The following is a 12,842-nucleotide window of genomic DNA, read 5'->3' as shown; positions in this document are numbered from 1 at the left end:
GCTACCAGTTGTTTGTAGTTGTTAAGGACGAGACTAAGACTGAATTTGAGCCCAAGTCTTCCTGTGTCCTCCTGTCTGTCCAGACCAGCTGCACAGTGTGCCCATCGCCCAGATGGGGAACTACCAGGACTTCCTCAAAGCCCTTCCCCAACCTCTCAGAGACGCAGACCCTGAACAGCCCAAACGCCTGCACACCTTCGGGAACCCCTTCAAACTGGACAAGAAGGTAGGACCTGGCTGTCTGCCTGCAGAAATCACACTCACTACCATCCTCCTCCACTTAAGAGTATCTGAAATCAGCCTCGCTACCATCCTCCTCCACTTAAGAGTATCTGAAATCAGCCTCACTACCATTCTCTTCCACTTAGGAGTATCTGAAATCAGCCTCACTACCATTCTCTTCCACTTAGGAGTATCTGAAATCAGCCTCACTACCATTCTCTTCCACTTAGGAGTATCTGAAATCAGCCTCACTACCATTCTCTTCCACTTAAGAGTATCTGAAATCAGCCTCACTACCATTCTCTTCCACTTAGGAGTATCTGAAATCAGCCTCACTACCATTCTCTTCCACTTAGGAGTATCTGAAATCAGCCTCACTACCATTCTCTTCCACTTAGGAGTATCTGAAATCAGCCTCACTACCATTCTCTTCCACTTAGGAGAATCTGAAACCAGCCTCACTACCATTCTCTTCCACTTAGGAGTATCTGAAATCAGCCTCACTACCATCCTCTTCCACTTAGGAGTATCTGAAATCAGCCTCACTACCATTCTCTTCCACTTAGGAGTATCTGAAATTAGCCAAACGTCCATTCTCTTCCACTTAGGAGTATCTGAAATCAGCCTCACTACCATTCTCTTCCACTTAGGAGTATCTGAAATCAGCCTCACTACCATTCTCTTCCACTTAGGAGTATCTGAAATCAGCCTCACTACCATTCTCTTCCACTTAGGAGTATCTGAAATTAGCCAAACGTCCATTCTCTTCCACTTAGGAGTATCTGAAATCAGCCTCACTACCATTCTCTTCCACTTAGGAGTATCTGAAATCAGCCTCACTACCATTCTCTTCCACTTAGGAGTATCTGAAATCAGCCTCACTACCATTCTCTTCCACTTAGGAGTATCTGAAATCAGCCTCACTACCATTCTCTTCCACTTAGGAGTATCTGAAATCAGCTGGTCAAAACCTCACAAACTCTGTATTTGTTTTTGAAAACATCCCTAATTGATGGCTGTTATGAGTCGGACACATTCCTGGACAAATGTCCGTTGGTTTGGCTGTAACAATGCACAGTGTTGTTGTATAGTCCGTTTGTTCATCCTGTCTTCTGTTGCTGTTTCTCCAGGGGATGATGATCGACGAGGCCGACGAGTTCGTGACGGGTCCCCAGAACAAGGGCAAGCGTCCGGGGAGTGACTCCAACATGCACGGGATCGGGGGTGGTTGTCCTAAGAGACGGCGGTGCATGTCTCCTCTACTGCGCCCCGGCAGAGCCTATTCGCCCCCGGTCAGCCCTGCAGCCAGCCCCTTCAGACCCCCCCTCGCTGGTGAGACACTCACTCACACAAGCTCTGTGCCATTGTTGTCAGTGCACCTGTGTGTTAAAAATATTTGAATTGATGAGTCTGTAAAAGAAAGTGACAGTATTTTAGTTCCGTACATGTTAGTTATGAATTACGGTCCCTGACCCCCCCCTCACAGAGAGCGACCAGAGTGAGTCAGACTCAGAGGCTGTGTTTGGGAACCTCTACAACCCAGAGACGTGTGAGACCGGGACAACGGTCCAACCCGGAGAGATCCTCTCTGGAACCCTTCTAGACGGCCCCGGCCCAGAGAACCGCATGGAGGATGATGCTGATGGGGACATTGAGGAGGAGAACGGGCTTCCCAGGGAGGTGGAGCTCTCAGAGGGCAGTGAGGATGGAGGAGAGACTGGGGGTGTGGTGGAGGAGCAGCGCCCGGCCCGGTACCCCTCCCCCGGGGAACTGAAGAAGGTGATGAACAGCGAGAGTCTGGAGGTCAACACCGAACTACGAGCCCTCATCACCAAGGAGATACGGAAACCCGGGAGACGTACGTAACCAGGGGCCGCCATGCCCACACTCTGCCACGGCAACCAGAGGAAGTTGCCTCACTTTTCCCCCAACAACTTAACTTAAATGTAATTGTTATTTTATGGTGAAGCGACTGGTCCTGGTCCAGATGTTTCCAGAGACTGGCTGTGTAATCTGTGGCCTGTATGTCTAGAGACTGGCTGTGTAATCTGTGGCCTGTATGTCTAGAGACTGGCTGTGTAATCTGTGGCCTGTATGTCTAGAGACTGGCTGTGTAATCTGTGGCCTGTATGTCTAGAGACAGGCTGTGTAATCTGTGGCCTGTATGTCTAGAGACAGGCTGTGTAATCTGTGGCCTGTATGTCTAGAGACTGGCTGTGTAATCTGTGGCCTGTATGTCTAGAGACTGGCTGTGTAATCTGTGGCCTGTATGTCTAGAGACTGGCTGTGTAATCTGTGGCCTGTATGTCTAGAGACTGGCTGTGTAATCTGTGGCCTGTATGTCTAGAGACTGGCTGTGTAATCTGTGGCCTGTATGTCTAGAGGAGGCTGTGTAATCTGTGGCCTGTATGTCTAGAGACTGGCTGTGTAATCTGTGGCCTGTATGTCTAGAGACTGGCTGTGTAATCTGTGGCCTGTATGTCTAGAGGAGGCTGTGTAATCTGTGGCCTGTATGTCTGGAGACTGGCTGTGTAAACTGTGGCCTGTATGTCTAGAGGAGGCTGTGTAATCTGTGGCCTGTATGTCTAGAGGAGGCTGTGTAATCTGTGGCCTGTATGTCTAGAGACTGGCTGTGTAATCTGTGGCCTGTATGTCTAGAGACTGGCTGTGTAATCTGTGGCCTGTATGTCTAGAAGAGGCTGTGTAATCTGTGGCCTGTATGTCTAGAGGAGGCTGTGTAATCTGTGGCCTGTATGTCTGGAGACTGGCTGTGTAATCTGTGGCCTGTATGTCTAGAGACTGGCTGTGTAATCTGTGGCCTGTATGTCTAGAGACTGGCTGTGCAATCTGTGGCCTGTATGTCTAGAGACTGGCTGTGCAATCTGTGGCCTGTATGTCTAGAGGAGGCTGTGTAATCTGTGGCCTGTATGTCTGGAGACTGGCTGTGTAATCTGTGGCCTGTATGTCTAGAGGAGGCTGTGTAATCTGTGGCCTGTATGTCTAGAGACTGGCTGTGTAATCTGTGGCCTGTATGTCTAGAGACTGGCTGTGTAATCTGTGGCCTGTATGTCTAGAGACTGGCTGTGTAATCTGTGGCCTGTATGTCTAGAGGAGGCTGTGTAATCTGTGGCCTGTATGTCTAGAGACTGGCTGTGTAATCTGTGGCCTGTATGTCTAGAGACTGGCTGTGTAATCTGTGGCCTGTATGTCTAGAGACTGGCTGTGTAATCTGTGGCCTGTATGTCTGGAGACTGGCTGTGTAATCTGTGGCCTGTATGTCTAGAGACTGGCTGTGTAATCTGTGGCCTGTTTGTCTAGAGGAGGCTGTGTAATCTGTGGCCTGTATGTCTGGAGACTGGCTGTGTAATCTGTGGCCTGTATGTCTAGAGGAGGCTGTGTAATCTGTGGCCTGTATGTCTAGAGACTGGCTGTGTAATCTGTGGCCTGTATGTCTAGAGACTGGCTGTGTAATCTGTGGCCTGTATGTCTAGAGACTGGCTGTGTAATCTGTGGCCTGTATGTCTAGAGACTGGCTGTGTAATCTGTGGCCTGTATGTCTAGAGACTGACTGTGTAATCTGTGGCCTGTATGTCTAGAGGAGGCTGTGTAATCTGTGGCCTGTATGTCTAGAGGAGGCTGTGTAATCTGTGGCCTGTATGTCTGGAGACTGGCTGTGTAATCTGTGGCCTGTATGTCTAGAGACTGGCTGTGTAATCTGTGGCCTGTATGTCTAGAGACTGGCTGTGTAATCTGTGGCCTGTATGTCTAGAGGAGGCTGTGTAATCTGTGGCCTGTATGTCTAGAGACTGGCTGTGTAATCTGTGGCCTGTATGTCTAGAGGAGGCTGTGTAATCTGTGGCCTGTATGTCTAGAGGAGGCTGTGTAATCTGTGGCCTGTATGTCTAGAGGAGGCTGTGTAATCTGTGGCCTGTATGTCTAGAGGAGGCTGTGTAATCTGTGGCCTGTATGTCTAGAGGAGGCTGTGTAATCTGTGGCCTGTATGTCTAGAGGAGGCTGTGTAATCTGTGGCCTGTATGTCTAGAGACTGGCTGTGTAATCTGTGGCCTGTATGTCTAGAGACTGGCTGTGTAATCTGTGGCCTGTATGTCTAGAGACTGGCTGTGTAATCTGTGGCCTGTATGTCTAGAGACTGGCTGTGTAATCTGTGGCCTGTATGTCTAGAGACTGACTGTGTAATCTGTGGCCTGTATGTCTAGAGGAGGCTGTGTAATCTGTGGCCTGTATGTCTAGAGGAGGCTGTGTAATCTGTGGCCTGTATGTCTGGAGACTGGCTGTGTAATCTGTGGCCTGTATGTCTAGAGACTGGCTGTGTAATCTGTGGCCTGTATGTCTAGAGACTGGCTGTGTAATCTGTGGCCTGTATGTCTAGAGGAGGCTGTGTAATCTGTGGCCTGTATGTCTAGAGACTGGCTGTGTAATCTGTGGCCTGTATGTCTAGAGGAGGCTGTGTAATCTGTGGCCTGTATGTCTAGAGGAGGCTGTGTAATCTGTGGCCTGTATGTCTAGAGGAGGCTGTGTAATCTGTGGCCTGTATGTCTAGAGGAGGCTGTGTAATCTGTGGCCTGTATGTCTAGAGGAGGCTGTGTAATCTGTGGCCTGTATGTCTAGAGACTGGCTGTGTAATCTGTGGCCTGTATGTCTAGAGACTGGCTGTGTAATCTGTGGCCTGTATGTCTAGAGACTGGCTGTGTAATCTGTGGCCTGTATGTCTAGAGACTGGCTGTGTAATCGGTGGCCTGTATGTCTAGAGACTGGCTGTGTAATCGGTGGCCTGTATGTCTAGAGACTGGCTGTGTAATCGGTGGCCTGTATGTCTAGAGACTGGCTGTGTAATCTGTGGCCTGTATGTCTAGAGACTGGCTGTGTAATCTGTGGCCTGTATGTCTAGAGACTGGCTGTGTAATCTGTGGCCTGTATGTCTAGAGCAGGGGTGGGCAAACTTTTTGACTCGCGGGCCACAATGGGTTCTAAAATTTGACAGAGGGGCCGGGCCAGGAGCATTTGGAGGGAGTGTTTGGGCCGGATATACTAAAGCATTAAATGTAGTGTGTGCAAACCTCATAGCACAGTAAGAACACTACAACCCAATTTATTAACTGTCTTTCAAATGTGAAAAATAGCCCTTATCAGTTAATAAATTTGTCTCAAGGAATATGCAAGATATGGCATTTACATACTATTTCGCAGATACCGGGATGAGGAAATGTAAAAAGATTAAAATAACATACGCACTGTGATTTATCAAGATTGCGTCTGTTTTTAATAAGTTTCAATCGAAGGTGCAAAGTTAAAGAAATCAACATTTATTGAAAAATGGAATCACTTTCAACATTCAAAACATATTATTACACAACGAAATACTCAAGCTCAATAATATCTACTTGTGTTAAACTCCGCAAAATCATGGATGGATTGTCCTGACCGCGCGCTCTACAAACTCGCCACGGACGCCCTCGCCTTCACGCGCAAACAGTACACGTGTATCGTTGCCAAGCACACAGACATAGGCTGTATTAAATATCCTACCTGCAGCTGAAAATTTAAATTTAAATTAAGAGCGATGTGCGGCGTGTTAATAAAGCTACTGTGCCGCTGCTGTGCGTAAATGCGCATTGCTCTTAATTAAAAGACGCACTTCCAAACTTTCCATATGCATTTTTTCATAACACAGCAGAAAAACTCACCATTTCAGTGGGAACAGTGTTGTTGGTCTTCCTTTTTTGCCAGTGCATCAAAGTCTGGAGTTAGTTTTGTTGTGGCAATTCTCAGGACAGATCTGAGGTGTTGGTCAGTTAACTTGGATCTGTGATGGGCTTTGTTGATTTTCATGACGCTAAACGTCTGCTCACACACGTAGGTCGAACCAAACAACACCAGCATCTTCTGCGCGTCCTCCGGAGGTTTGGAAACGCGGTCTCGTTAAGTGAAGCGTAAAAGTCATTCAGTTTAAGAGACTTGCAGTTTGTCGGTGAAAAAAGTTCTGTTGACTGTAAATTAGCTGCCAACCTCTGAGCAGTAGCCGCCCGTTCTTGTGTTGACTGCTTGCTAGCATAGTTTGCATGCTTCGTGGCAAAGTGACGGCTGATATTGTACTCTTTGAAAACCGCAACAGCTTCTTGGCATATCAGACATACAGCCGTTGATCGGACTTCAGTGAAGAAGTATTTTGTTGTCCACTCCTTATTAAACACTCGGCATTCGCTGTCCACTTTCCTTCTCTTTGGTCCGCTCATTTTCACAGAAGGGCTTAATGGTGACGTGAAACGAAGTGAAAATTAAAGTGAAATAAAGAGAAATACGCGCCACTCCAACAACGGTCAATGTGTTTTGAGTGCGCCATCTATTGGGGAAACGTGGGCATTGCAGGGAAAGGGGGAAAAAATGAGGTTTTTACTATAATTTGGACAAATTCGGCGGGCCGGATTAAAAAGCCTAACGGGCCGTATGTGGCCCGCGGGCCGTAGTTTGCCCATGTCTGGTCTAGAGACTGGCTGTGTAATCTGTGGCCTGTATGTCTAGAGACTGGCTGTGTAATCTGTGGCCTGTATGTCTAGAGACTGGCTGTGTAATCTGTGGCCTGTATGTCTAGAGACTGGCTGTGTAATCTGTGGCCTGTATGTCTGGAGACTGGCTGTGTAATCTGTGGCCTGTATGTCTAGAGGAGGCTGTGTAATCTGTGGCCTGTATGTCATTACATTTACATTTACATTTAAGTCATTTAGCAGACGCTCTTATCCAGAGCGACTTACAAATTGGTGCATTCACCTTATGACATCCAGTGGAACAGCCACTTTACAATAGTGCATCTAAATCTTTTAAGGGGGGGGCAGAAGGATTGCTTTATCCTAGGTATTCCTTGAAGAGGTGGGGTTTCAGGTGTCTCCGGAAGGTGGTGATTGACTCCGCTGTCCTGGCGTCGTGAGGGAGTTTGTTCCACCATTGGGGTGCCAGAGCAGCGAACAGTTTTGACTGGGCTGAGCGGGAACTGTACTTCCTCAGTGGTAGGGAGGCGAGCAGGCCAGAGGTGGATGAACGCAGTGCCCTTGTTTGGGTGTAGGGCCTGATCAGAGCCTGAAGGTACTGAGGTGCCGTTCCCCTCACAGCTCCGTAGGCAAGCACCATGGTCTTGTAGCGGATGCGAGCTTCAACTGGAAGCCAGTGGAGAGAGTGGAGGAGCGGGGTGACGTGAGAGAACTTGGGAAGGTTGAACACCAGACGGGCTGCGGCGTTCTGGATGAGTTGTAGGGGTTTAATGGCACAGGCAGGGAGCCCAGCCAACAGCGAGTTGCAGTAATCCAGACGGGGGATGACAATGTCTAGAGGAGGCTGTGTAATCTGTGGCCTGTATGTCTGGAGACTGGCTGTGTAATCTGTGGCCTGTATGTCTAGAGACTGGCTGTTTAATCTGTGGCCTGTATGTCTAGAGACTGGCTGTGTAATCTGTGGCCTGTATGTCTAGAGACTGGCTGTGTAATCTGTGGCCTGTATGTCTAGAGACTGGCTGTGTAATCTGTGGCCTGTATGTCTAGAGACTGGCTGTGTAATCTGTGGCCTGTATGTCTAGAGACTGGCTGTGTAATCGGTGGCCTGTATGTCTAGAGACTGGCTGTGTAATCGGTGGCCTGTATGTCTAGAGACTGGCTGTGTAATCTGTGGCCTGTATGTCTAGAGACTGGCTGTGTAATCTGTGGCCTGTATGTCTAGAGACTGGCTGTGTAATCTGTGGCCTGTATGTCTAGAGCAGTACACCAACCCTGGTCCTCCAGTCCCCTCAACAGTACACATATTTATTGTAACCCAGGACAAGCCCATCTGATTCAACTTGTCAACTAATCATCAAGCCCTCAATGAGCTGAATGAGGCGTGTTTGTTCAGGGCTACAATGAAACATTGTTCTGTTGAGGGGACTGGAGGACCAGGGTTGGTTTGGGGACTGGAGGACCCGGGTTGGTGAGGGGACTGGAGGACCCGGGTTGGTGAGGGGACTGGAGGACCCGGGTTGGTGAGGGGACTGGAGGACCCGGGTTGGTGAGGGGACTGGAGGACCCGGGTTGGTGAGGGGACTGGAGGACCCGGGTTGGTTTGGGGACTGGAGGACCAGGGTTGGTTTGGGGACTGGAGGACCAGGGTTGGTTTGGGGACTGGAGGACCAGGGTTGGTTTGGGGACTGGAGGACCAGGGTTGGTTTGGGGACTGGAGGACCAGGGTTGGTTTGGGGACTGGAGGACCAGGGTTGGTTTGGGGACTGGAGGACCAGGGTTGGTTTGGGAACTGGAGGACCAGGGTTGGTTTGGGAACTGGAGGACCAGGGTTGGTTTGGGAACTGGAGGACCAGGGTTGGTTTGGGAACTGGAGGACCAGGGTTGGTTTGGGAACTGGAGGACCAGGGTTGGTTTGGGAACTGGAGGACCAGGGTTGGTTTGGGAACTGGAGGACCAGGGTTGGTTTGGGAACTGGAGGACCAGGGTTGGTTTGGGAACTGGGGGACCAGGGTTGGTTTGGGAACTGGAGGACCAGGGTTGGTGAGGGGACTGGAGGGACTGGAGGACCAGGGTTGGTGAGGGGACTGGAGGACCAGGGTTGGTGAGGGGACTGGAGGACCAGGGTTGGTGAGGGGACTGGAGGACCAGGGTTGGTGAGGGGACTGGAGGACCAGGGTTGGTGAGGGGACTGGAGGACCAGGGTTGGTGAGGGGACTGGAGGACCAGGGTTGGTGAGGGGACTGGAGGACCAGGGTTGCAAAACACTGGTCTTGAGGGCTGTGGGATAGTCATTCATCTGTGGCCTGTGTGTCAGTCATTCATCTGTGTCCTGTATGTCTATAGACTGGCTGTGGGATAGTAGTCATTCACTTCACTGACTCTGTGTCCAATCATTACCCTTTAGACCTAGTCTCATAGCCAATGATGTCTGGTCTGAAATCCCTGAATGGAAACTTCTCACTGTGCTTGACTCTTCTCTTCTCTCTCTCTCTCCTGTTTTTTTAATAGACTATGAAAAGATCTTCTATTTCCTGAAGCAGATCCAAGGAAGTTTTGACACACGGTTGATATTCCTCCAGAACATTATAAAAGAGGCTGCCAGGTGAGGAACACAAGCTTCTAAATAGACTGAGTCAAACTAGGACACCATCAGCTGGGAACTCTTTGTATTCCTGTCTGGCTGGCAGTTTTTAACCCGTTAGTGTCGAAGCCCTGTCTATGCCGGGGGGGGGGTTGGTCTACTAAACTATATGGAATTGTTTTAAGGTCATACCAATGATCATTTAGATATTTGATTTTACATTTTTAAGACCCCTTGAAGTATCAAAAATATATATATTTGAAAAATCTTTTTTTGGCCTTGCTACTATCAGCCCATACAGACGCATTGAATAACAGATTCACTACATGGAACAACAGATAGTCCCAAAACGATCTAAAGGAAGTTTGTTCTGAAGTGTCTGTTGTATATCTGAGAGATTTATAAGATCAGAAATGATGTTCAACTAGACTCTCCGTCCTGTATATCTGTCTTCTATTTCTATACCAGCGACCATGTTCTATTCTGTTCTACTTCTATACCGGCGACCATGTTCTATTCTGTTCTACTTCTATACCGGCGACCATGTTCTATTCTGTTCTACTTCTATACCGGCGACCATGTTCTATTCTGTTCTACTTCTATACCGGCGACCATGTTCTATTTTACTGTATTCTGTTCTGTATCAGTGACCATGTTCTCTTCTATTCAGGTTCAAGAAGCGGGTGCTGATAGAACAGCTGGAGAACTTTCTAGAAGAGATACATAACAGGGCCAACAATATGAACCACCTGGAAGGGTTCTAATGGACAACTCTTCACTCCCCGGCCCCTCAGACCTGACCCCTCCTCCCCACTCCACCCTCCACCCCCTCAGCCCTCAACCTGCAGCCCTTACCCAGGCTGAAATATTCCTATAGAGAAGGGGGGTATTAACTAACCCAAGCAATGAAATGAGTGCTGTTGGCCTGTCTGTCTCTGTCAATGTATACGGTGTGACGCGTGTCTCATCAGTGATGGTATGGTGAACTGATATCGCTAAGGGAGGGGGGGTTCAAATTAGATTGTAAAAAGTTTCCAACAACCTCAGGGCCAAAAGAGGAACACTGATGTTTTGGTTAATCAAGTTAATCTTTAGGTGGCTTCATGTTTGTTTCCATTCTCTCTTTCTGGTCATCGACCTCTCTCTTTCTAGTCATCTCCCTCTCTCTTTCTAGTCATCTCCCCCTCTCTTTCTAGTCATCTCCCCCTCTCTTTCTAGTCATCTCCCCCTCTCTTTCTAGTCATCTCCCCCCCTCTTTCTAGTCATCTCCCCCTCTCTTTCTAGTCATCTCCCCCTCTCTTTCTAGTCATCTCCCCCTCTCTTTCTAGTCATCTCCCCCTCTCTTTCTAGTCATCTCCCCCTCTCTTTCTAGTCATCGCCCCCTCTCTTTCTAGTCATCGCCCCCTCTCTTTCTAGTCATCGCCCCCTCTCTTTCTAGTCATCGCCCCCTCTCTTTCTAGTCATCTCCCCCTCTCTTTCTAGTCATCTCCCCCTCTCTTTCTAGTCATCTCCCCCCCTCTTTCTAGTCATCTCCCCCCCTCTTTCTAGTCATCTCCCCCTCTCTTTCTAGTCATCTCCCCCTCTCTTTCTAGTCATCTCCCCCTCTCTTTCTAGTCATCTCCCCCTCTCTTTCTAGTCATCTCCCCCTCTCTTTCTAGTCATCTCCCCCTCTCTTTCTAGTCATCGCCCCCTCTCTTTCTAGTCATCGCCCCCTCTCTTTCTAGTCATCGCCCCCTCTCTTTCTAGTCATCGCCCCCTCTCTTTCTAGTCATCGCCCCCTCTCTTTCTAGTCATCGCCCCCTCTCTTTCTAGTCATCGCCCCCTCTCTTTCTAGTCATCGCCCCCTCTCTTTCTAGTCATCTCCCCCTCTCTTTCTAGTCATCTCCCCCTCTCTTTCTAGTCATCGCCCCCTCTCTTTCTAGTCATCGCCCCCTCTCTTTCTAGTCATCGCCCCCTCTCTTTCTAGTCATCGCCCCCTCTCTTTCTAGTCATCGCCCCCTCTCTTTCTAGTCATCGCCCCCTCTCTTTCTAGTCATCGCCCCCTCTCTTTCTAGTCATCGCCCCCTCTCTTTCTAGTCATCGCCCCCTCTCTTTCTAGTCATCGCCCCCTCTTTCTAGTCATCGCCCCCTCTTTCTAGTCATCTCCCCCTCTCTTTCTAGTCATCTCCCCCTCTCTTTCTAGTCATCGCCCCCTCTTTCTAGTCATCTCCCCCTCTCTTTCTAGTCATCGCCCCCTCTCTTTCTAGTCATCGCCCCTCTCTCGTCATCGCCCCTCTCTCTCTTTCTGTGGTATTTTTGTTGTGGGTTTGTCCCCGTTTGGTTATTCACTTAATCCTGATAGGCACTCCACTCCACCAATAGAAACACTCCTTTACTCTATTCACCAACAGAAAGGGTTGGCCACTCCCCTCCCTCATGACTTCCTGAATCTTGCCATGAAAACTAGGCTGCACCTACACAACCAAACTGAACTCCATATTTGTAGGCAATAGTTTTTTTTCTTTTTTTGTGCTTCACAGTTTTAGATGCCAGTCTGGAGGGGGGGGGGGGGGGGGGGCAGTTCTAAATTTGTATGTTGCCTGAAGAGGCAAGAGGAACGTCACAAGTCAGTCATCTTAGCAGTTCTGGATTTTAGCTAGAAGGATAAACCAAACTCCAATAATAATAATAATAATAATAGCTTACCATCTGAATGCTGTTAACAAAGTGCCACAGACAAGAACCCTCTATGATGGGTAGTAGACAAGCCTCAGGAAATACACAATAATTTAATGGTTAGCAATAGCATCAGTGCCACTAGTAATACCCGTACAACCACTTGGTTGCCCTTTACTGCAATCCTAAACTAAATCTCTCTCCGTAGTGTAACAGTTAAGTGTTGTTTGGCGTTAATTTGTAGAATTGAGGCCCTAGATGTCTGTCTGGCTGGTTGGTTGTGGTGTGCAGTTTACAGCACAACATTTTGTAATCCTCCCTGCCCGATCCCCTTTTCTCTATCCCGTCTCTTTTCCAATACCCCCCTCCTATACAGGGACCAAATAGTTGCCAAACTTGTCTTTGTTTATAAAGAGGACGCTACCAAAAGAGTATTTTGAATACGCTGTATAGATGTAAATACCTTTAGAGAATTATTTAAAGAGAATGTTCAGAGGAAGGCCTTTTTTGTATTTCCATGAATAAAGTTTCTATTTTAACCTGTGACTGGCCATGTAAATAAAGTCAAAACATACAATCAGCATAATTGTTGTTTGTCACTTCCTTTCAAGGAAATTGAGACTTTGATATTAAAGTGGGTGAAAGGTTCCCCGTTGGAGATGTGACGTACAGTTGAAGTCGGAAGTTTACATTGACATCATTTGAGTCAATTGGAGGTGTACCTGTGGATGTATTTCAAGACCTACCTTCAAACTCAGTGCCTCTTTGCTTGACATCATGGGAAAATCAAAGGAAATCAGCCAAGACCTCAGAAAAAAATTGTAGACCTCCACAAGTCTGGTTCATTCTTGGGAGCAATGTCCAAACGCCTGAAGGTACCA

At 48.3% G+C, this 12,842-nt stretch overlaps 1 protein-coding gene across 1 annotated transcript in view; it reads left to right on the top strand.

Moving 5' to 3' along the window:
* The window catches only part of ints6 (integrator complex subunit 6), a 49,836-nt gene extending 37,981 nt beyond the window's left edge, over positions 1–11,855 (top strand). Inside the window, exons 14-18 of the mRNA XM_055910432.1 lie at positions 84–226; positions 1,353–1,554; positions 1,709–2,080; positions 9,234–9,327; positions 9,977–11,855. Coding sequence (XP_055766407.1) covers positions 84–226; positions 1,353–1,554; positions 1,709–2,080; positions 9,234–9,327; positions 9,977–10,070 — 905 coding nt within the window. The 3' untranslated portion in view covers positions 10,071–11,855. The remainder of the gene's footprint in view (positions 1–83; positions 227–1,352; positions 1,555–1,708; positions 2,081–9,233; positions 9,328–9,976) is intronic.
* Positions 11,856–12,842: the final 987 nt, after the last annotated feature.

This window comes from Salvelinus fontinalis, unplaced genomic scaffold (assembly GCF_029448725.1).
Source record: "Salvelinus fontinalis isolate EN_2023a unplaced genomic scaffold, ASM2944872v1 scaffold_0009, whole genome shotgun sequence".
Taxonomy (NCBI): Eukaryota; Metazoa; Chordata; class Actinopteri; order Salmoniformes; family Salmonidae; genus Salvelinus; species Salvelinus fontinalis.
This window is presented reverse-complemented; position numbering and strand designations above follow the sequence as displayed.